Source organism: Salmo trutta, chromosome 10, assembly GCF_901001165.1.
Source record: "Salmo trutta chromosome 10, fSalTru1.1, whole genome shotgun sequence".
Taxonomy (NCBI): domain Eukaryota; kingdom Metazoa; phylum Chordata; class Actinopteri; order Salmoniformes; family Salmonidae; genus Salmo; species Salmo trutta.
The window spans coordinates 25,780,150-25,804,821 of NC_042966.1; the positions used below are offsets into that span (position 1 = coordinate 25,780,150).

Sequence of the window (24,672 nt, forward strand, 5' to 3'; positions counted from 1 at the left end):
TGCCTAATAGTGGTCACTTTTAATCCAAATTGCTCTTTACCATCCTGCATCTACTGTATGTCCCGCAAGTCACACTCAGGGTTCGATGAGGAGGAATGGATAGCCTATCAAGTCAGTTGTGACAAGGGCTACAGTTAATTCCTTAATAATATGTTTCCCAAGAAAGGGTTCAACATGGGCTTTTTTGGAATGATGTGTTTGACTATATGCCTAGAATATCAGATTTCAGGATTTTAAGGGAAGTTACACTTTAAGCTATTTGGGAGATTATTTCACCAACAGCCAAAAATAACCTATATAAAATATTACATTTGTATAATCAATCAGCCACTGTCACTGGATTGTCGGTTGCTGGTTTGATTTAGGTATGATGTGAAATGAATGGAGAAAACCAAGGTGACATGTCAAACATCGAGTAGACCACTTCACATGCTTTATTCAGTATCCAAATAATTAAAAACATCTTGATTTATTATACATGTACAACATCAGTACAGATTCTCTTTTTTCAAAACCATGGAAGTGTGTCTGCTTCACAGATTTTTTTTACTCTTTTCTTTTTTTAGAAACTCAATTTTTTTCAACAAACAAAACACAAACGAAAGGATGGGGGGGTTGAGTGGTGCAGTGATAGGGACAATCGGAAGGGTAAGGCACACATAAAGGGTTGACACTTAAACATCAGGTGGGGGCAGGGAAAATGAAATATAACTAAAAACAAAACCACTTGCTTAAATCTGCACCAGACACCATAGCATGAATTATATCCACAGTAAATCATATTCCGGAACTGTTAATTAACCAACACTTGACAAAGAAAACAATTGAACTACATTGACAACAAGGAAGACATCGTGTTGATTTGTTAGCACCAAAGATCCGATGGTTGTTAGCTAATTATGACAGGGAAGGAATTCTCTATCAAATACCAATAACTGGACCTCATGAGTTGATATTATAGCACCTTTGACAGTTGTTTTCTTTCTAATAATACTCCTGTAGCGTAAAATCTGCCCTAGTGTTCATGAAACATTTTGGGTAACATGGACTTCTTCTCTGAGGTAGCCATTAAGGTATTTAAAGTGAAGGTGAACTTTCAGATGTTTTTTTGTCATGAATTTAGAACAAGAAGACACTCAGTTTTTAAGATGTATTTAATACCAGAAAATGGTACATAGCATTTGTTGGTTTCATTGTCCTTCCGCAGTGGTAAAAAAGTCACCTGTATCTCATTGTGTTTCTCCAGGGGAGATTTTACACTTTACAACTTAAAATCTTTTTCTTGTGTCCAGTGGAAACAAAATAATCTTTTTTAAGTGTCCTTGCTTGTTGTAGGTTTCGGTTGAAGTAGCAGTCCCCTCAAACAAATTATTCAGAATCAAAAACACGCAAACGACGTCTTCGGCAGAGTAGTTTCAAACTCGTGGAACTGTTTGGCAGCCGAATGAGTTTGTAGGTAATGCATAGAAAATAGAATTAGAGATGACGGCTAGGGAAAAAAAAAAACAATTTCATGTCCACATTTCTTTTTTTTATACGAAGCAGACGGGGCCAACTTCGACGCCAAACTCCTGATCAGGTGCACCAACGTCCATAGGAGCGATGTCAATGATGGGCAGGCGAGATGTTTTTGATGTCTTGTAGTCGATGACTGTCTTGCCCCATGTGCCAGTATGTGACTGTGGAATGGAGAGAGAGAGAGGAGAGAGCATGGGTCAGAATCAGAAAACAGTCTTGGTAAAAGGGGTGGATCACACGCTAACCTCTACATAACCCCTCTTTTATTTAGTCACTTCATCTATCTTTAGTTCCATAACATGGATTTCACACTGTCTTATCTCAAAATGAAGCCAATGCACCACTACCTCATGTGATAGCAGATGAACAAAACAAAAAAGAGAGAAGAGATATAAAGACAACAGAGTAGAAGAGAGAAGAGCAGAGTAGAAGACAGTAGAAGACAGTTAAATACGAGAGTAAAGAGAGAAGAGAATAGCAGCGAGTGGAAGAGTGCAGAAGGGAGTTGAAAGATAATAGAAGAGAGTAGAGGACAGTAAAAGTAGACAGTAGTAGTAGGCGTCTCACCGTGCAGCCGTCCTCGCTGACGCTGTATGTGAAGCGGCTGTTGCCCTCAGCTCTGATCTCGATCTCATTGGCTCCCTGGAGCAGCAGGGCCTTCTTCAGGTTGCCCGTGGCCTCGTCCATGTAGGCAATGCTGTTCTTGCAGTGGTACGTGACGTTCTGGGACGCTTCGTTGGACATCAGGCGCATGAAGGTCAGCTGGATGTTGACGTCTTCTGGGTTGGATCCCTCGCTACCATACTGGAACTGGAGAAGGAGAGAGGAGGGGGTTAGTATCATGAAGGTAGTGTTGTAGTGAAGGTAGGACACTAAAGTTCAAGTCCAAGTTGACTCCCATGTCCCTAGCAATCCAGGTTTGAGTGTAAGACCGAGTCATTTCTACCCAAGCTCTGATTGGAGTTCCTGACACCTGGTTACGCTGAATGGTCCATACCTGGAAGCCATTGTCCATAGACTCTGAGAACCAGACGTGCTTCTTCTCCCTGATGTTCTTGCTGGTGTACCAGTTCTTCATGGGGACGGTATCCTGGGATGGATAGACACAGGTCTCTCCGGTTTCCATGTTGCAGTAGACCTGGACAGCATCCAGAGGAGACCCCTGGTTGGGGTCCACCCAGTACTGGCCTGTGGGTTAAAGAAAGAACAGAAGATAAGCCATCAAGGTGCTTAAGGTGAAAATGAAAGTAAAATAAAGTAGTAATAAAGTTTATGTAGGCTGCTAGCTCTTTGATGTTTTTGGTTGTGTTTTGAGTATCTTATAAATCCAACCAACCAACCAATCACTGATCACAGCATGCCTAGTCCATGACCAGTGTCTGTCTGGAGGGTGGGCTGGACTGAGCCTGGGACTTACCGCTCTTCCACTCGGGGTGGCACATCCTGATGTCACGGCACATGCGGGCGGGGTTCTTCTGGGATCCCTCGGGGCTGCGGATGTTCTCCACCTTCTGGCTGAGGCTCTTCAGGGTGGTGTCCACCTCCATGTCACGGCCGTTCATCATGTCAGGCTCGTCAGCGCGGTAGTGGTATCCTCCTCCTCCTCGCATGGGGTCAGGTCCCTTCTCCTGGTTGTAGATCGGTGCGACATGGAAGCCGCCGCCAGCGGGACCTGGAGGACCGGGCAGACCAGGAGAACCAGGAGCACCCTGGGTAGGAAAGAAGAGGATAGAAAGGGGTCAAATCTGGCCTCAAAGGCTGTGTGCGCTGTGTGTGCTGTGTGCTGTGTGTGCTGTGCACTGTGTGCTGTGTGTGCTGTGCGCTGTGTGTGCTGTGTGTGCTGTGCGCTGTGTGTGCTGTGCGCTGTGTGTGCTGTGCGCTGTGTGTGCTGTGTGCTGTGCGCTGTGTGTGCTGTGTGTGCTGTGTGTGCTTGTGGAGGAAAGGAAGAGGTTAGTGTGAGTCTTACAGCTGCTCCCATCTCTCCGTTGCGACCACGGGGTCCGGGGGGTCCGATGGGTCCAGGCAGACCGTTCATGCCATCTTTGCCGGCGGAGCCAGAAGAACCGTGGGGTCCCTGTAGGACAGAGACAAAACAACAACTCCTTTAGAAGTCATATCCCTTGAAAAGGAAAAGGCACAACACTCGCTCACCATTATTTATTTAAACAACTATTTAACAAGTTGACATTTCAGCCTTCATCAGAGTTCCTATTCCTTCCACCGGCAACACCACTTTAATAAAGGAATAGATAGGAAATCCCTGCGTAATCTGATGTGTGTAATCATGTTGTTATGGTAAAAAAAACAACATGACATATGTATATTATATTATCAGCCTTGATTCATGTTCTATTGATGGGCTTGAAGTGTGTGTCACACTCACTCGGGGTCCAGAAGGTCCGTTAAGTCCAGCAGGTCCAGACTCGCCAGGGGAACCCTAGAACCAGATACATCACATTAATCACACATTAGATCAGCCATGGTAAAGCATAGAGAACAACAGATCTTCAGCCCAGAGACAATGTGCATGCTTCCTTATTGCCTCAAATTAAATAAAAACGACTTTTAAAATGGCAGTACATAAGCATAAAGAGTAGCACCTTACTTTAACATATGATGCATTATATTAGTCGGGAGTTGTATGATATAATAAGCCTGGTATACTCACAGAGGGTCCAGGAAGACCGGGCATGCCGTTTAAACCTCTGTGTCCCTTGTGGCCTCTCTCTCCACCCTCTCCACCCTCTCCCTTGTCTCCACGAGCACCAGCAGGTCCCTGCAGAGATAGGCCAAGGGGTCAAACAGGTATTCAACACTGCCAATAAATATCAGACATCCTTACAATGCATTAGGTTAAGGTGTAAGGATGCCAAAATGCTGACAGAAAACTTACAAGACCACCACGACCACCAGCAGGACCGTTAGGGCCAGCGGGACCAGCAGGACCCTGAGAGAGAGAGGGAGAGAGAGATATAAAGAGAGAGAATCAAGGATAATGATAAGTGTGTAAATAATAACTGCATATAATAAAAATGATAAATAATACCTGAATGAATGGTGATTCACTAATCTGCTTATATACAGCACATTGATGTATCACAGGGTATGTCAGGGTAACATTGATGTATCACAGGGTATGTATCACAGGGTATGTCAGGGTAACATTGATGTTACACAGGGTATGTACCACAGGGTATGTCAGGGTAACATTGATGTATCACAGGGTATGTATCACAGGGTATGTCATGGTAACATTGATGTATCACAGGGTATGTATCACAGGGTATGTCAGGGTAACATTGATGTATCACAGGGTATGTCAGGGTAACATTGATGTATCACAGGGTATGTACCACAGGGTATGTCAGGGTAACATTGATGTATCACAGGGTATGTCAGGGTAAAATTGATGTATCACAGGGTATGTCAGGGTAACATTGTGAGCTAGTCCAACAAATGTCCAAAATGAAAAAAAAATTCTAAGGCCTGAAAGTTATTAAAGTCGACCCCTAAATTGACGAGAAGAGGTACTTACAGACTCTCCACGGCTACCAGACTTGCCAGAAGCACCAGAGGGGCCGGGGGCACCGGGAGGTCCGGGAGCACCAGGGGAACCAGCATTACCATTCTCACCACGGTCACCCTGCAATGAACACACACACGGACAAACACACACACAGACAAAGAGCCATCAGGGTAATGTCACCAGTGATGGGGACAAGTGTTGGTGGATGAGGTGAGTTTCCTGTTGGTGGATGAGGTGAGTTTCCTCCCTTACATTATAAAGCTCTTTGAGCGTCTTGAAAAGCTCTACTTAAAAATGCAGTACGTGTATACATTATAAGAAAAGTAGTCTGTTTATATGTATTATCCAGCAGCAATGTTGTTGATAACAGAAGTTCCGTGTAGCAGGTGGTTTGATAGGGGAGGCTTACCTTGGGGCCGGGGGGTCCATCGCGGCCGGAAACACCATCGTGACCAGTGGAACCCTCACGACCAGCTTCACCGGGCGCACCAGACAGGCCAGGGGGTCCCATGGGGCCAGGGGAGCCACGCTCACCGACGGGGCCGCCAGGTCCCTGCTTACCGGGCTCTCCCTGAGAGAGGACAAGGGACAAGTCAAGGGTTAAGTGTCAAGTGTGAAGGCTTTAGGAGTAGAGACAAAGCTAAGACAAAAGTCTTTTTTTTGTGAGATAATACTTTTGATAGAAATTAAGAGTAATTTGGTCAGTGTTTTGGGGGGGTTGTTGTTGATGGGAACACTCACAGCTGGTCCTGGTGTTCCTGCAGTACCGCTGGGTCCCCTTCCTCCGGGGCCCCCCACAATACCACGCTGTCCAGCAATACCTCCGGGTCCGGGGGTTCCTGGGGCTCCCTGGAGAAAAAGATGACAGATTATTCACTGCAGCAGGGACAACCAGAAAAAGCCTTTATAAAGAGATGAATCAACATGGTTTAAACTTGACTACATACATATGTTACAAATAAAGTAGCATTACAGATTTTGATTTGTATTTTTTGTGTTTTATTGTTGTTGTTTTTTAAACAATTCCATCTGGTACATTAAATTGCTTTTATTTAGTTTTGTAATGCTTGAAAATTGCTGGGAAATAAAAAAATATATAATAATTGTTGTTTTTGCCCAATATCCCTTCATCCCTTTAGTATTTGATGTGTTGTTCTGTTTACTACTTTGTTAATTCCTGCTGTTGTTGTTTATATATCTTTACTTTACTTACCATTGGACCATCGTTACCCTTAGATCCAGAGGGTCCTGAGGGACCTGGAGGTCCGGCGGCTCCAGCCTCACCCGGGCGACCAGCATTACCAGTTTCACCACGTCCACCCCTCTGTCCCTCTTTACCAGCGGGGCCGGGGGGGCCTGCGGATCCGGGGGCTCCCTGAAAACATTTAGGAGATGAGGCGAGTTTGTTCAGAGCAACATTTTTTAAATATAAAAGTATGTGAGTTAAAGATGTTTAACTCAAAAAGCCAAACTTGATATGTTTCAGTGTGCATGAATGGGACTGTTTGATAGATTGTTGAGAAGATGGAGGACCTTGGTTAGGTGAACTTACACTTCCACCAGGAGGACCAACTCTTCCACCAGGACCAGGCATACCAGAAGCACCCTACGGACACACGCACACACACACACATGAGATAACAGAATAGCTTTCACAAAAAAAACACATACTTTACAACTCTTTGTTTTGTATATATTTTTGTTCAGTTTAAAGCAATTAAAAGTGTTGTTATGAATGATTTGAGGAGAAGTTTGAGGTTCTTACAGGGGGTCCAGGTGCACCACGAGTTCCTTTAGCACCAGAATTACCAGCGGGCCCCTGAGGACACAAACAACAGGGAGTTAGGCCATAAAAACAATAAATAGGACATAGGATAATAAATATATGCACTGAACATTATGATATTATTTAGGACAGTGATGTTGTATGTGTCGAACTGCTTTGCTTTATCTTGGCCAGGTCGCAGTTGTAAATGAGAACATGTTCTCAACTTGCCTACCTGGTTAAATAAAGGTGAAATAAAATAAAATAAAAAGAAACACAGGACTGTCACATCACCTATTCAGTCCTAAGCACCTTCTAATGGTGAGAGACTATTTCTATCGGTCACTGTATTACAGTACGTTACAGGATATGTATGTTGTACACGGGTGCCCTGTTAGCTAAAAGTAAATTGTCCTGTATATTTGCAAACTGTTCCTGAATTGGTTGATTCAGGAACAAACAGCAACATGAAAAATTTATATTTCTACCTATCTTGGAAATTTGAATGCATATAAATGATAAGTATGCATCAGTTGGACACATTATAAAATGTTGTAGTTGGGGGGGGGGGTCTGGAGGGTCAGGAGTTAAAGCTGATTGGACAGCCTCAGACAGCCATACCTGAGGTCCGGGAGCACCAACGGGTCCACCGGGCCCGGGAGCACCAGCCTCACCCTTGGGGCCGTTGTTACCAGCCTCTCCCTTGTTGCCAGGCTGACCATCAGCACCCTGAAGTGGGAAGAGAGAAGTGGAAAGGACTGGTCAAGACTGGTCATTACTGGGTTATGGGATTCCACTGGAAGCAGAACTGTGACCGGCTTCAGAGTGTTCTGGACTGGACCAGATAGGGTGATGATGCTACTCACAGGGGGTCCAGCGAATCCAGCAGGTCCAGGGGCACCATGCTCACCACGCTCACCCTAGAGGATTATGGGTAGAAAACACAGAGGTTGGGAATGAAAAACGTATATAGTGTGATAAAGAGAAATGGCGTGCCATCATTCAGGGTATTACACCACCGTCATAAGCAGGTGAAGATGTAGTATGTCATTGGAAGATACTCACAGGGGAACCGCGACCTCCAGTGGGGCCAGGGGGGCCACCGAGACCACCCTCACCCTAAACACAGAGAGAGAGAGAGAAAGAGGGGGAGAGCGGCAATCAGATGAGAATAAAACTCATATTTGTCTCAATTGAATACTTAATACTTTAAAAAATAATATTATACATCAAGGCTGTAAATACACGTTAGTTTTTCAACAAATGATATTACACTGTTTACTGAGTAATCAAACCGTTTCATCCAAACAGCATTTTGCTCTTACCTTCTCTCCATGAGCACCAGTGGGTCCAGGGGGTCCGATGGGTCCAGTCATACCACGCATGCCGTCTTTTCCAGGGCCACCGTCGGCTCCCTTGGGGCCACCATCACCTCGTTCTCCCTTGGCACCAGAGTTGCCACCTGAGCCGCGCTCTCCGGGCATTCCCTGCAGACCTGGAGCTCCCATACCACCAGGGGCACCAGCAGCACCACTCTCACCCTGAACAAATATGGTAGACAGAGACATACATTAAAACTCCTTTCACATTATGGCCAAATAATATATCAACAAAAATGTTACATCCATAAAAATATTTGTTGCGGTGCAAAAATAAATAAGAAAACGACTAATGATATGGTTGTATGGGGCCTAATGTAATTCTCAGTCCTTGGATCAACAGAAGGACCAACTTAATTATTTAATCAATGACGTCATCTGTATCTGTGCTCTCCAGTGTTCTCTTACCCTAGCACCATCGTTACCAGGAGAACCATTGGCTCCACGGGGTCCAGCGGGGCCAGCAGATCCGAGGCCACCACGCTCGCCTGGGAAACCTCTGTCACCCTGAGGATGTGGTGGAGAGGGGAGGAGAAGAGGTGGAAAAGAGGGGTGGAGAGGAGAAGACGGGGAGAAGAGGAGGAGAAGATGGGAGGAGAGGAGAAGACGGGGGGAGAAGAGGAGGAGAAAATGGGAGGAGAGGAGAAGGGAGAAGATCCGTGAACATCATGTTTAGTAATGGAACAGCTACTGAAGAAGGCAGCTTAGACAGATGGCAGCTTCTGGGGTTTCAGATCCTATCCAGAGCTGCAGTAAGGTACTGTACTTACTCTGGATCCACTGGGGCCGGGACCTCCAACCTCACCGGGCGCACCCTGTGGAGCGACAGAGGAGAGGGGATCAGTCAATCAACCAATCAATCAAATGTATTTATAGCCCTTTTTATAGCAACATTTTCCACATAATGACATTTATTGCTTGATAGCGGCTGATTAGACTTCAACAACTGCATTTGGGTAAAAAACTTGCTTTCCAGCAGTATATAAGGTATACTTTTCCAATTTCAATTCAATATGTCATGGAATTACATCTAGAACCTATAGGATCTCTGTGATGGAGGGTACTACTTACCTGCTCACCAGCCTTGCCAGGCTCACCAGTAGCTCCCTGAGTTCCAGGCAGACCCTATAGGGAAGAGGGGAGAAGTGTGGTTGAGATTTCAGGTCAACATGTAACATTATTGTTTGAAAATGTGAATATGGAGACAAGTAATGATTGTGGAGGTTAGGATTGTGATTGGTAACCTACTTGGAATCCATTAGGTCCGGCGGGGCCGCCCTCTCCTTTCTCTCCTTGAGAACCCTGGAACACAAGGGGGGAACTATATCAGTGCGCAGTTTAAGTATGTTGTCTGGGTGGCTCATGAATGAATTCATACAAAGGTGTCTCAACGTGTTAAGAGACAATCCAATATTGAAGGAGACAATGTACTGGAGATGTGTGTGGCTAAATGTACCATTAATTCTAAGAAAAGTATTTGTGAATACTTACAGCAGGCCCTTGGGCTCCAGGAGCACCAGAGTCACCATCTTTACCAGGAGCACCCTAGACAGAAACAAGATGGAGTCTATTACAAACCCAAGAAAACACACAATGGCCTATAGACAAAGGGCCCTATTCTGACTGGATATAAGTTGACTTAACATGGACTTCAGTCCACAATTGGGCCCATATCGCATAAAGGATACAGTATGAATGATTGATCCTATCTGTTTCAGGTATACGTATAGCTTTACTTACAAGACCACCAACAGCTCCAGCTTCACCTCTCTCACCGGGCTTGCCATTTTCACCCTATACGGAAGAGACAGACAACATGTACTATACATTTAGATTTTATACAGTGTCAGAAAACACACTGAACACACCGTCCCTACCATTCATTTAGATTTGTTCAGTATATGAAATAGCATGGTGAAAATAATTCATTAGTAACAACTATTTAGGAAGGAAATTCATGTTCATTTGTTTGTATGTTTGTTAGCTTGTTTGTTTACTCACAGCAGGTCCTTTGGGTCCGGGGAATCCCATGACTCCAGGCTGACCTCTGGATCCAGAGGAGCCTGGGGGTCCGGAGCGACCATCGTTTCCAGTGACACCCTACAGTCAATCAGGAGAAGAGAAGGATCACACAGGTTATGAAAGGGTTTGGTGCCTTCCAGATTGAACAAATGCAATGACTACCACATGATCTGCTATCGTTGCATCATGACTAAGGGACGTGGAGGATAAAACGTGTTAAATCCTCTCGATAATGTCCTCTTGCCAATATAGTATATTATATATCATAGTAATAATATAGTAATTGAGTTTGCAGTGAATAGGTCAGTAGTACTTACGGCAGGGCCAACTTTCCCATCGGGGCCGGGGCTGCCAGGGCTGCCAGTCATACCCTACAGCAGGCAGGGAGAGAAGAAAACACATTAGATGACATTCTACCTGAGAATACAGGTTACAATACTCAAAGACTACAAGTCTGCACAAAATCTATGTGAATGATATATCATGTACTAAACTGTGCATGCTCTTACAGTAAAGTTAAAGGTCACATGTTTTTAGTTTTTTTTACAATGAGAGAAAGAGAGAAATAGAGAGAGATGTGGACAGGTACCACTCACCTTGGATCCAGGCATGCCAGGCTCGCCAGGACGACCAGCCTCACCAGTTGCACCTTGGGCTCCCATTGGTCCATTGGCTCCACGCTCACCAGGGCCACCCTATCACATAGGAAGGTCAATTGGTGATGTCAGCGCCAAGTTTTGATAGGTAAACATTACAGTAAGCTCCAGGACTCAGAGATGAGATAGTGCTACATGAGGGTAACCATAAGGACACATACAGACAGCATAGTTAAGGATCGCGTGCTGAATAAAATGTGTTTCTAGGTTCAATACAATGTTCTGCTACGATGCTTACAGTGCTCCTTCATTTCACGTATGACCAAACATGGTGCTTCACGCTACACACCAGGGCTCATGTTTCTTAGACTATGGCTTTATAGTTGACAGTTTATTAACTATTAAAATCAAATCAAAGTGTATTTGTCGTATACACACTATACACATATTATTATAGGATTCTATCATTATTATATCTGACTATTGACTCACCTTGCCACCGGCACCTCCATCAGAACCGGGGAAACCACGCATACCAGGCATACCCTGTTGGAAGAAACAGAACCAACATTACACTTGGGCCCATAGCACAGGCACACCATATCACAAAGTCAGGGCTTGACTGACAAACACTGACCCCTGGGAATTCAACGTATTCTACAGTATGCAGATGGTTGTGGGCCTAAGTAGTATAGACTGGTGGCTGAGGCACTAAGTAGTATAGACTGGTGGCTGAGGCTCTAAGTAGTATAGACTGGTGGCTGAGGCTCTAAGTAGTATAGACTGGTGGCTGAGGCTCTAAGTAGTATAGACTGGTGGCTGAGGCTCTAAGTAATATAGACTGGTGGCTGAGGCTCTAAGTAGTATAGACTGGTGGCTGAGGCTCTAAGTAGTATAGACTGGTGACTGAGGCTCTAAGTAGTATAGACTGGTGGCTGAGGCTCTAAGTAGTATAGACTGGTGGCTGAGGCTCTAAGTAATATAGACTGGTGGCTGAGGCTCTAAGTAGTATAGACTGGTGGCTGAGGCTCTAAGTAGTATAGACTGGTGACTGAGGCTCTAAGTAGTATAGACTGGTGACTGAGGCTCTAAGTAGTATAGACTGGTGGCTGAGGCTCTAAGTAGTATAGACTGGTGGCTGAGGCTCTAAGTAGTATAGACTGGTGGCTGAGGCTCTAAGTAGTATAGACTGGTGGCTGAGGCTCTAAGTAATATAGACTGGTGGCTGAGGCTCTAAGTAGTATAGACTGGTGGCTGAGGCTCTAAGTAGTATAGACTGGTGGCTGAGGCTCTAAGTAGTATAGACTGGTGGCTGAGGCTCTAAGTAGTATAGACTGGTGGCTGAGGCTCTAAGTAGTATAGACTGGTGGCTGAGGCTCTAAGTAGTATAGACTGGTGGCTGAGGCTCTAAGTAGTATAGACTGGTGGCTGAGGCTCTAAGTAGTATAGACTGGTGGCTGAGGCTCTAAGTAGTATAGACTGGTGGCTGAGGCTCTAAGTAATATAGACTGGTGGCTGAGGCTCTAAGTAGTATAGACTGGTGGCTGAGGCTCTAAGTAGTATAGACTGGTGGCTGAGGCTCTAAGTAGTATAGACTGGTGGCTGAGGCTCTAAGTAGTATAGACTGGTGGCTGAGGCTCTAAGTAGTATAGACTGGTGGCTGAGGCTCTAAGTAGTATAGACTGGTGGCTGAAGCTCTAAGTAGTATAGACTGGTGGCTGAGGCTCTGATGGTTGGTTGATGGTTTTTCATATTCTAAAATAAATAAACATATTTACTGTAATCATATGGAGAAAACAAAACACAAACACTTTAAAATGAATCTGTCTGTGTAGACACATTAGTTATGAGTAGAGGCACTTCAGGGAAGGGTTATCTGACATGGGAGAAGGGGGCTGAGGAGTCAGAGGTGGGGAACGTACACGCTCTCCAGGGGGTCCAGCACCACCAGCTCCACCGGGCTCACCACGGGCGCCTCTCTTTCCCTCCTCACCAGAGGGTCCAGGGGGTCCACCGGGACCAGTGGAACCCTGGTTGGAGAAAGAGGTGGAAAGGACAGAGGGGTCAGACATGAGACCAGCCCCATAGTACAGTAAACTCACCAGTCTAACAATACCTTCAGAAGAAACAGGCTATACACCTGGGTTAGACACCTATGGCCCAGACACAGATTGATCATAGTCCTGAACAAAAAGCTACATTCATTGGGATTTTCCAGTGAAGATGCTTGTTGGTCCAGAACTGGGCTTGCTTAATGTGTGTCCCGGATACAGGCTCTAAATGTTTTGAGACATGGTAAGCTGCTTGCTAAATACAGTGTGCAAGATTGTGTTTCCATAGGTGATATATCATAGAGTTCATTGCAAACTTACAGGCTCTCCCTTTACACCGGGCTCTCCCTTGGGGCCTTGGGCTCCGTGCTCACCCTGTAAGGGAAAACAAACAAACAAATCACACCAGGTAACACACCACTACTTCCTGGTCAATATTACACATCACAAAATGGAGTGAAGTGCTACAAAAGTTTCATTGGTTTTTTACCCCATAGAGATGCATTAAATTACTGGGTTCTATTGAATTTTGTGTTGTACCAATTTACAAAGCAATACTCGTCATGACTGCTTGATCAAAATAGCACAAGCACATCACAAAATAATGCAGTACAGCGAGTGTATACATTAAATGCTATTTGACCAATTTACAAAATAGTGATCGTAACAGTGGTACTCACATGGTTACCCTTGGGGCCGGGTCCACCACCAGATCCAGGGGGTCCAGCGGGGCCACGAGTTCCTGGGAAACCAGGAGCACCAGAGATACCAGCAGCACCCTTTGGGACAGACAAGAGGAGACAAACGTTAGTGTACCAGTACCAGTATGGACATACTATACCGTTAGTCGTTTTGCATAAAAGCGTACATTATAATTTCTATATGAAGTATTACCAGTATTAATTTGAACATAATCTATCATAGATCATCTGAACAATCAGTTTGATGTATCCACATGGCTCATACTTACAGTGGAACCCTTGCCTCCTGCTTGGCCATCACCTCCAGGGGCACCCTGTTTGGTTACAGGAGAAGAGAGGAAAAGAGAGGAAGAGAGAGGGGAAGAGGGAGGGACATTATATTACAGTAAACATCAGGGGTCAGAGGTTAGATGGTGCACTATGAGGGCAACCATAAGAAAATACACACATACATATATAAATATATATATATATATATATATATAAGGATAAGGATTTACAGTATGTAAGACAAGGACATATAAGCATTTGCAACCAAGAGAAATAATCATATAAGCATATCAGGGCAAGCATATGCATGCACAACAGTACTCACAGAGGGTCCAGCAGCACCAGCGGGTCCGGGGTTACCGGGCTCTCCACGAGATCCTTGGGGTCCGTCTGAGCCACGTCCTCCTTGAGGACCAGTCTCTCCCTAAGGAGGGCAGCAGAGAGGGAATTAGGAGGGTGTATGGATACTGGATATTTAGTCTTTGTGACTGATGTTACCGTTGTGTGTGTGTAGGGGGACGGAGAGGGGGGGTTGTCTGTGTGTGTGTGTGTGTGTGGGTGTGTGTGTGTGTGCATAGGAATGTAGGAAGATAATTAATCATGTTATTTTTATATCTTTCATATTCTGAACCACTTCATCTTCTCCCTCCTCTCATTGTTTCCTCTCTAATAGAGCTCTGTACTGTAGTCTACAGTAAGGGGACAGTAGGGAGGTGAACCACGAGCTGTACATATGCCATCTGGTGGCCACTGCCTATATCAGATCAGGTTCTCAATCTGGGTTCCAATTCTCTACCCTTCTGCCCTAAGAGTGTACTTGTTCACTTTAAATCATGGATTTCAGAGGAAAAGCCTGGTGTAAGAAATATGGGTGAAACTGCCTCTATCCAGTGCTTTCAAAATGCATGGTGAGGATTGTACAAGGGCACACTTTGGGAGAATTGGGACGCAACAAGAGGATTAGGGTTAGCGAGGTGGGGTGGGGGTATGACATACTTTAGCTCCAGCACCTCCGGGGAATCCAGGGGCACCAGATGGGCCAGTGGGTCCCTGGAAAGATCAAATAAACACTTGTTAAATTCACATAGTCAGGAGAAACACATGACACTGAATGGTGCACTCTGAATTGCTTTGACAGGTTGACAGGTTAGTCACCAGTAATAAAGATACTTACATTGGATCCAGCAGGACCAGAGTTACCATCGTTACCACGAGCACCCTAGAAGAAGATGCGGGGGATATTATTATTAATTCTATTTATTTCTGGTTCTGATAAGAATAATTTATGAAAGCATATTGGCCATGGGAACAATTGTAAGCATACTGCACATTAAAGACAGGAGTTGATATTTAGGGGTATTGCAGCATTACATCAACATGACATCAAGTCTCAGACTTTTCTTTTTCTAAGGTTTTTCTGCGATTCATGTTGTGATCAATCAATCTATCAATCAAAATGAAGTAAAGGCAGTGCAGTGTGATACTTACAGAAGAGCCAGCGGGTCCAGGGCGGCCTCTCTCACCAGGAAGACCACGTGCACCCTGGGTAGACGGGAGGGGTGAAGCAGAAGGAGTTCAGTAATGCTAGATAGTACAGTAATGACTAAACAATGTCAGCGGCTGGCTACTTTCACTGGGCCATAACGTTTCGTTTAAAAAACGGACATTATTTAGTCTTTGCTACTCCTGGAAAGCAGGTTGATATCTTTAAAGTTCCTGAGAGTTAATGGGCTCTGATGTGTTTATTGAGAAGAGAGCTTTCCTTAAATGAAATCAAAGTGTATTTGTCATACGAACGGGATACTCACCATAGCACCAGAGTTGCCACTGGATCCAGGGGCACCGCCCTCTCCCTGTGGTCAGAGGGATAGAGAGAAAAATAGGAAGAAAACACCGGGGAACAGATGAGTTCTCCGCAACAGGTAATGATAGGCTCACATGGTGATAGATATCATTAGATAGACTTCTAACCTTATGGCCAGCTGGGCCACCGTCTCCCTTGGCGCCATCCATACCGTTGAAACCCTGGGGAGGAAATCAAAGAGCATTTGTTAGGTCAGGTGTTGTTCTGTATGGTTAGGAGTGTAATGTAGGAAAGTTGTAGTGTCATGGCCATCATATTATCATGGGAGTAGAGTGAAGTTGCCCCTAGTAGCTGTTCTTGGGTCAGTTATTAATTTCCCCTACTAATGGTTAGGGAAAGGATTTGGGGAGGGAAAGCTGATCCTAGATCTGTACCCAGGGGAGACTTCACCCTGGAGAATCCTCATGTCCCTCCTCCTCCTTATATTACTCACTCTGTGTCCCTTGATGCCGGGGAGGCCAGGAGTTCCGGGAGTTCCACGACCACCCTGTAGAATAGGAGAAGAAGAAATGTTGTGGACTCGTCTTCATAAGAGACATAAAGAAAATAGTGTTGCCTTTTCAGTGTTGAAACTAAAATGTCTTTGTATTAGTGGTTATTTACTTTTACGGTAGTCTATTAGAATGGTTCTCATCAGACACACATTGGTCAAAGGAAAGCTGCCCTGTAGGTCCTTTACTGATATGAACCAAGTCTGTTTTGACAGGAGCATCTGACCCTTGACCTATAGGGTTAGAGGGCTACTCACCTGAGGGCCAGCGGAGCCACGCTCACCGGGGCGACCAGACCTGCCAGGCTCACCCTGTAGAGTAGAGAGGAGGGATGGAGACAGAGGTTAAAGGAGAAACACAGAGACAGAGGAGATCCTCTCACTGTGAATAATTCTGCCACTAATACAAACAGTGATAATAATGTGGCATAAAAAACTCTATAAAAAAATGGATGATACAATTACTATGAAATGTATTATATATATTATTAAAATGTATGTAATGATAACATGTCAATACAATATACATTGGGGGAAAATATTATGGTGTAAGTTGCAAAGGGGGAAGACTAGACAAGTCTATGTTGAGTTCTGTGTTGACTGTGTTTACAAATGAACATGGTTTTCGAGCTACAGATCTGACAAATGGAATGAAATAGAATGAAAATTGAGATCGTGCAAAAAATATAACGTACATTGTCTCCGTTCTTGCCATGGGGGCCCATTGTTCCACGTTCACCCATGGGACCCTACAAGGAACAAACAAAGATGAGTGGATGTGTGTGTGCGTCCTTTCAAAATGGATGATTTTGTGTGTCGATGTTGGTTCGCAAAGGTTGCTAGTGCATGAGTATAGTTACTATGACTGCTGTACATCACAAATGTCAGGGCTCAGTGAAATATAAAGTAAACACAATTGGATGAAGTGTGTGTGTCTGTGTGCGTGTTTGTGGGAGGGGGGTCTTTTTGGGGGTATGGTGGGGTTGCTACTACAACTGTTGGTCATGGTCAGGAAGTGGTGCTTTCAGAATGTGTGTCAGTTGATATTTAAATCATCAGGAAGTTCTCGTTTTTGTATACTCACAGAACTGCCAGGCTCACCGGGCTCGCCAGGGGGACCATGGTGACCGGGGGGACCCTGGTGGAGGACAGGAACACAGATCCGACCATGTGACACGGGTTATATACACTATTGTAATAAGAAATACAGCCTGGTTTTCCTGGCCTAAAAAACATGCTCAGGATCAAGGTTAATCTGTCTGGGAAACCGGCCCTATAAGAAGTATTGTTATAAGATATATATTACTTAAGACAAATATAAATATACTACACTGTATACTGTATAAATGTATGTACAACAAATGTTATAACTGGAATGATTTTCACACCTGGTATAATAAAAAGAGATTCAAATAAATGTTTCATTATTTGTCTTATAAAACATGAGATGAGTGAGGTTGTTGTTGTTGAAAATGAAAAGACATAATGAAAGGATACTTACAGTGTTGCCTGGTGGTCCAGCGAGACCACGGGGCCCCATAGGGCCCTGATGGAAAACACAACAACCAATTAGTCAATTAATAAATGACACCATTGGAAACAGTACTTTACCTCCCTTGATTGAGATAAAGTGAATATGTGAGGTATTGTAACCTAAAGCATAAAATACATAGCTGATCATTGTGAGCAATCACTACCAGAGGACTACTGCAAACCTGAAAGCGTTGTACTGTACTGTACAGCTTAGTGTAAACTACACTGCATAGGCAAATCATCACCTAACCATGACAGGATCCATGATCTTCAAAACAGCAATACCATGCAGCTAGAGTTGATGTGTGCGCCCCCGCGGAAATCTATTCTGTACAATAAAGAAATCGAAAGGTGAGACTCCCACGAACATGTACATGTTGGTTGTTTTGCTCCACGACACCCACAAGCTTCACAGCACTTTGGTACAGCTGATGTGTCAACTTCTGTCTGTAGCATCCCAACGGTTTTGCATATAGTTCAACTAGTAATTAAACTACATTTGTAGTAGCTTGGTGGTTGTTGAATTCAACTCAAATATTGGTAGTGTTCAGACCTGGCTAATTCTCACTTGAAACATAGTTTTTGTGTCTACTAGGCTAAATTACACATTCCGTTAACATCTGACTCCAGAGTCATCTGTTCTTGCAATTGGTAGTCTATGACATTTCAGATTTAGAGATTATATTTTTTCACAAAGTAGTTTGGATGTAGTGAACTACTTTTTCAAAGTAACTATAGAACTATATATTGTATAAGGGTATCTATAGTGTAGTGTAACTTCTTCCATTGTGAAGTAATTGGTAGCTTAAACTATATAGCTTAAACACTGCTCTGAAGACTGCTTTTGTAGAGGTTTGGTATAGACCACATACATATTGGTTGTGCATTTCTTAATCCAGACAAGAGAAATGTTGTCATCTAGTATGCATTGCATACAGTTCACAATGGTGCTTGATACTGCCTGAGACCAGACCTCTTAGCTCAATTTAGCCTGGAAATGTGGCTCCACTTTGATCACTAAAACAGCACAGAGGAAGACAAGATGAGGACATTCATACCATTGGTCCCATTTGGGCCTGGCCACCACCGGATTTCTGGTCATAACCATGGTGCATCTGAGGAGAGAAGCTCTGCAGGAAAGGAAATAAATAATCAATTGTTTTCTATTTTCTTTCCGTTTTGGATGTTCCTTAAGCATACAGCATAGAGGTGATAAAATGGCTGGTTACAACTGTTCATAACTGGTTACAACGGTTTATAAAATTGTCTGTAACTCAGTCATAGGTTGAGTCCCAAATGGCACCCTATTCCCTATATTGTGCACTACTTTTGACCAGCGCCCTATTGACCCTGGTCAAATGTAGTGCATTATATAGGGAATAGGGTGCCATTTCGGATGCAGCCTTAGTCAGAGGGGGAAATAACAGCTTGATACATTGAAACAATGAATCATACAATGTGGCTAGTCACTACTATCATCGCCATCAAGAAGGAGGAATAGTCTCCCTCTACTACCAACTGTCTCAACAATCATAACAGTTTATTGTGTGCCTCTGTATTCTGTCTCTAGTCTAACTCCTCTCCTCCACAAACCAGATTTAGGGACTAGGGAGCTGTCCACACACCGCTGGTGCTGAAAGGAGCAGGGAGATACACTCACTACTCTCTAACTTAGATATCTATTAATATTTCCTCTCAGGCATACCAAAAACCATGGATACGGATAACTCTGGTACTAGACTGGTAGTGACTGGTAAATATCCACAGGAAATAGCCTTTGGAAATGATTTTGTCATGGCGGTAACTTACTCCGCCGCCAAGGCCAGGAGGTCCAGGAGGGCCTGGGGGGCCGGGCAGGCCAGGCTGGCCATCCACGCCATCGTTACCTGGAACACCCTCAGGACCCTGGAGAGATGGACAGACAGACAGATACACAGGTTCTTAGTAACAAAGACAGAGAGATGGATCAGCATGCCATGAAAACAGCTCTGGCCCTGCTGCTTTCCCCACACCAAAAAAATCTCTAATGATTGAATTTGGGGCCCCATGTGCTAGAAAGCTATCTGGATTTTACCACCCACAGGAGCACTTGACCTGTGATGCAAAGGTCAAAGTTCCACCAAAGGTTGATAGGTCAATAGGTCAAATCCTTGAAAAATACATACCAGTCTCTAGAAACTAATTTCAATCATTACTTTGAAAGATTGGTATAAGTTAAGTAGTTAAAATGACATAGTATTAACTATACTGCAAAATAGTTTTTCTGTGCTGAGGTACTTAAATCTGTACTGAACAGAAACAGCAGATAAGTCAAAGCCTTTGCCTAAACTCCAGCTCCTCCCCTTCCGAAATACCCACCTGTGTTTACAATCTTTTACAATTCAAATCTCAGCCTCAACCTTAAGCACCACTTCCACAAAGCCATGCTTCTTCAAAAGAATCAGTGACACTAATGCACTGTGATTTTTTCCCCCTATGTCTTTCATGGAAAAACTGTACCCTTAGTAAATATATATATGTATGTATGTATGTATGTATGTATGTATGTATGTATGTATGTATGTATGTATGTATGTATGTATGTGTGATTTCATTTTATTTCTGAAAACAAACAGTTCAAAACTTACATCATCACCCTTGGGGCCATCGCCTCCATGTGGTCCCTGTGGATGTACAACAAGAGGAAGAGAATCAGGTGTGCTGCAGTGCTCGTTTCACTGCACTTCAATGAGAGTGGTGTAGGCCTACTGAGCTATGCACTACTAGAGTCAGGACACATGTAGAGTAGGCCTAGCATAAATTAAGGCATTGAACCTTTGGTGGAGGGTTAAATGGTAGGAAAACAGCACAGTTGAATGGTATCACAGTTTGAATAAATATGAACCATAATGAACATGTGGGCTTATTTATGAGGCCTGTAAGAAGACCAGAGTTCAATCATTATTCAATAATGTTAATACATTGACAATATGATTTTTCACTGACATAATAACACAATAATACATGTGTTACGACACATATAAAACATGACATAATAACATAATTAACACAATCAATATTAGTTGTAAAATGTGCATAAATACCTCTGGCTCAGTTGGTACCTGGGGATCTATGAAATCAATTAAGAGGAAAAGATCATATTATTATTACCCCTTAGAAACTCATATCACACATGAACTTGGTAGTAAAAACCATATCCTGTAAAACAATGATTCTCAATGTACAATAATACTGTGTTGACAATTAACGTATGGCTGGATCCCATATAGCAGGGTGTGAAGGGATTACAGGCCTAATGCTGATTAGGCCTGTATGCCTGCCTTGCGGCGGCAGGTAGCCTAGTGGTAAGAGCATTGGGCCAGTAACTGAAAGGTTGCTGGATCAAATCCCGGAGCAAAATCTGTCATTCTGCCCCTGAACAAGGCAGTTAACCCACTGTTTCCCGGTAGGCTGTCATTGTAAATAAGAATTTGTTATTAACTGACTTGCCTAGTGAAGATAAAATGTGTGTGTAAAATTAATCTGCACATCCACATCTCCAGCATTGAACAGGGTTAATCCATTCATAAAGAAGGTGTGGGGGAAAGAAAAGCAATAGTAATATCCAATGTGATTTTTTTGCTGCTTATCCTCAATGAGGTATCCACAGTCCATTCTAAGTAATGGCCAGCGTGTAAGGCTGTGTAAGGCCCGCCCGGTTCCCTTTGTCCCCCTCTGTCTATAACTGGAAACGCTGCAGCCTACTGGTGCCACTGGGGGCGCCAGAACGCTACCAAAAGGCACAGGTGTAAGTGGTCATCAAAGGTAGGCTACCGTCGGGGCAGATAGGACAGCATTCGCCGTCGGGGATGATAGGGTCGGCGCAGTCGGTTGTGTCCTCGCAAATCACTTCGTCGCACATAACGGTTCCGCTGTCGCAGACGCAGATCTGGCAGGGTTCTGGTTTCCATACATCCTTATCGTTGTACTGTTGGCCGTCCAACGAGCAGCTGCCGAATCCACCTGCGAAGATGGAGAGTTTTGGAGACGAAAGGTAAGTCACATGGCAATTGAATAGACCTATCAGAAGTGAGCATTTCAAAAGCAAACTATTTCTCCAATTGTACTGTCTGAATGTCTGATAAAAAAGGATACATTATTTAAAGAGAATAAACAGTTTAAGCGTGTAAGGCTGTGTATACATACTTCTTCTAATGTGTAGGCTAGACCCAAACCTTGTTGAATATGAATGACACAATGCATGAAAAATTCGAAAATAGCAAACCAGTCATGGCTGTGAAACTCGAGTCCTGCCACAGGTAGTCATAATGTAGGATCCTAGGAGGCCACTCTCAATGAATGACATAGGCATACGATTAGCAAGGCCTATACCTACCAACATCCTAGGCTCATGGCCCAACTAGAGAATATTTTAGATATTTCATAGATTTAGAGAATTCTTAAGAGAAAGGAGCCTACAGAGACAGGGTTCTCCCTTCATTGTTTTCCAAACTATAGACATAAATTATCTGAATGTCCTATTGTGTTGCGCTGGTTGTTGCCTTTGCAGTAGACCAGTATTGGCCAAAGGCCATTGCGGATGTCTAATGGGAGTTGTAACGTGGTAGGTGAAAATGGGGGAGCCGCCCCTGCAAAACATAAAAAAGTTTCCAAATGACATGAAATTCTTCATGGCATGCATAATGTGTAATGACATTTACCCAGGCCTATGTTTGAACTTTGAACTACAAGCGAAAGAATATGAAGTAGGCCTAGGCCTATAGCCAACGTCAGGCTGTATATCCTACATGTAGCCAATCAAGGCACACTGGAAAAGGTTTGTGTGGTGATTTGGGCAGTCGACCCAGGCTTGTTTTGTCATTCTGGTGATGAGGCCAACATTTCCACTATCTGCCACAGAGCTGCGCTCCAAGCCTGTACAATGGTATTATAATCCACCGAGCCACACCCCCCTAGCTATACCCACCCAATCTGATAAATTGATGTCTAGACAATTCCTGAAGACGTCATAGTACAACTATTTTCATTTAATTAGCCTCCCTGGTTTAAAGTTATTATAAATCAAGCAATGGAAAGTTATTTTTGCAGATGCCATGAAGTGTATTAAATAGGCTCCACATTTCCATGTATACTAGTAGGCTAATGGGGAATAAGGCTTTCCTATCGCCTAATCTTTCAGGAGCTTGTTCCAGTCCAGGCACAATTCGTTGTTGCCATTGTACATAATATCATTAATACATTTGGGTGATAGGCGTCAATGACAATAATATTTTGTTCTGAGCTTTTTTTCTGAAAAACATTTCCCTATGTCTTATTTGTATTTAACATAAGTAATATAATTGTTTCAAGTGGTTTGTATATTTGTATTTTATTCCAATTCCATTTTAACATCATGTCATCATTGCGCATCCAAGCTTTTGCAACAGCTAGAATTTTCCTTGCCGGAGGACATGAAATAGCGCGTGAAAAGCGAGCGCAGGGGCTCACTGAACATGCTCACTGAACATGTGTCTGCACGCCAGGGAACAGAGCAGCCATGGAAGCAAAAAAATATACAATCCTTGTTCAATGCATCGAGCTTCGGAGCTTCAAAAGCAATGATATAACCCCTTTGATGATGTTTGCTGACAATTTAACGTCAGGTGTCCCACAGGGTAGGTAAGCGTCATTTACATCATCCCAAACATAATAGAAAGGTCCCTTTACGCGCTATCCATTGTTCTTGCGAGAGTCCCTGTGTCCCATAATCTCATATAAAGTGATACTTACTATCGTCCTCTCCTTGACCTCTTGCCAATAGCACTGCTGCGCTTAGCAACAGCGCTAACCGAATATCCACAAAGCTGAACATGTCTAAATATTAGACATGTAGACTCTTTGAGGCAAGGGGAATCCTGTTTTAACTCCTCAGACTCCAACCATAAAAAGTAGGGTCCGGTACTTTGTTACTCCAATCCAGACCCTGACAGAACCTCCCTACTGCCTAAACAAATGAGTAAACTGGGTTTTTATATGCCAAACTTTTGGGGAGGTCCTGGGCGCAGAAGATAACTTGTACAAGTGAAAGGAGTCCCTCCTTCACAAGGGGGAGGAGGGTGTCAAACAAGTTCACATTTTGGTTAAAACGTGGACATTCAAACACCGGTGCGCTTTTTTTCCTTTTTCATCTTCAAACGGTTACCCGACCCCGTGGATGTTCTTTGCACGAACCACTTTTGTTCAACTTGAGGCAAGGTGTTTGATCAACACTTTGGAATATTTTTTCTCTTAGCCAAAACAGAAGGCGATATTCCCTGCTGTATATCTGCAGTGTTGGGGAAGTTACTCTGCAAATATACTTTACCAAGCTAACAATTACTTTACACTGGAAGAAGTTCAGCTAAACTTAAGCTAACCTTAATGGATAAAATATAGTTTACTTTACTAAAGTTAGTTTGGAAAAGTAGTTCACTACATCTAAACTACTTTGTGATATATTATCATATCTACATCTGAAATGTCATAGACTACCAATTGCAAGAACAGATCACTCTGGAGTCAGATGTTAACAGAATGTGTAATTTAGCCCAGTAGACACAAAAACTATGTTTCAAGTGAGAATTAGGCAGGTCTGATGTTGAAAATTAAAGGACATTATTGCCTTATTCACCCATATTTTATTTTGCAAAAAAAGTAGTGTGTAGTTCCAGTTGTTAACTACACTGCTACATATATAAAAAATGAACTAACTACTGAAAACCTTACCTAGATTTGAATTTAGTTCAACTACCACCAAGCTACTGCAAAATGTAGTTAAATTACTAGTTGAACTACATATAGTTCACTACTCCCCAACACTGTATATCTGATAAATGCAATTAAGTGTTTTATTGTTTCAATTGTGTTGTAGCCTTAGGACTTTTATTTTATGTGGTATAACAGCTGGGTTTGTGTTGCGAATCTTGAGATGTTGTTGGA

The 24,672-nt window shown here is 43.5% G+C and overlaps 1 protein-coding gene across 1 annotated transcript; it reads right to left on the reverse strand.

Annotated features, from left to right (window-relative positions):
• Positions 1-399: 399 nt before the first annotated feature.
• Positions 400-23,717, reverse strand: col1a1b (collagen, type I, alpha 1b). Its single transcript, XM_029765070.1, has 49 exons — positions 23,485-23,717; positions 21,529-21,717; positions 20,799-20,824; positions 20,343-20,378; positions 19,525-19,620; positions 18,774-18,845; positions 17,684-17,728; positions 17,267-17,320; positions 16,878-16,931; positions 16,441-16,494; positions 16,126-16,179; positions 15,800-15,853; positions 15,637-15,681; positions 15,317-15,370; positions 15,003-15,047; positions 14,825-14,878; positions 14,154-14,252; positions 13,828-13,872; positions 13,538-13,636; positions 13,179-13,232; positions 12,729-12,836; positions 11,299-11,352; positions 10,807-10,905; positions 10,528-10,581; positions 10,190-10,288; positions 9,929-9,982; positions 9,680-9,733; positions 9,437-9,490; positions 9,260-9,313; positions 8,959-9,003; positions 8,597-8,695; positions 8,135-8,350; positions 7,875-7,928; positions 7,676-7,729; positions 7,431-7,538; positions 6,810-6,863; positions 6,597-6,650; positions 6,258-6,419; positions 5,786-5,893; positions 5,454-5,615; positions 5,054-5,161; positions 4,412-4,465; positions 4,187-4,294; positions 3,902-3,955; positions 3,485-3,592; positions 2,936-3,227; positions 2,516-2,706; positions 2,086-2,328; positions 400-1,679 (listed from the first exon to the last, which is right to left on the reverse strand). The coding sequence occupies exons 1-49, from the start codon at positions 23,564-23,566 to the stop codon at positions 1,533-1,535; spliced, it is 4,362 nt and encodes a 1,453-aa protein (XP_029620930.1). The 5' UTR covers positions 23,567-23,717; the 3' UTR covers positions 400-1,532.
• Between the last annotated feature and the right edge of the window lie 955 nt (positions 23,718-24,672).

Excerpts from the sequence above, each read along its gene's own strand:
- col1a1b (XM_029765070.1), bottom strand. The coding sequence starts at position 23,566 with ATGTTCAGCTTTGTGGATATTCGGTTAGCGCTGTTGCTAAGCGCAGCA. Across the intron at positions 11,353-12,728 it reads CTGGACCCCCTGGAGAGCGT|GGTATGCCTGGTATGCGTGG; the intron begins GTACGTTCCCCA and ends TTCTTCCAACAG. Across the intron at positions 10,582-10,806 it reads CTGGCATGCCTGGATCCAAG|GGTATGACTGGCAGCCCTGG; the intron begins GTGAGTGGTACC and ends TGCCTGCTGTAG.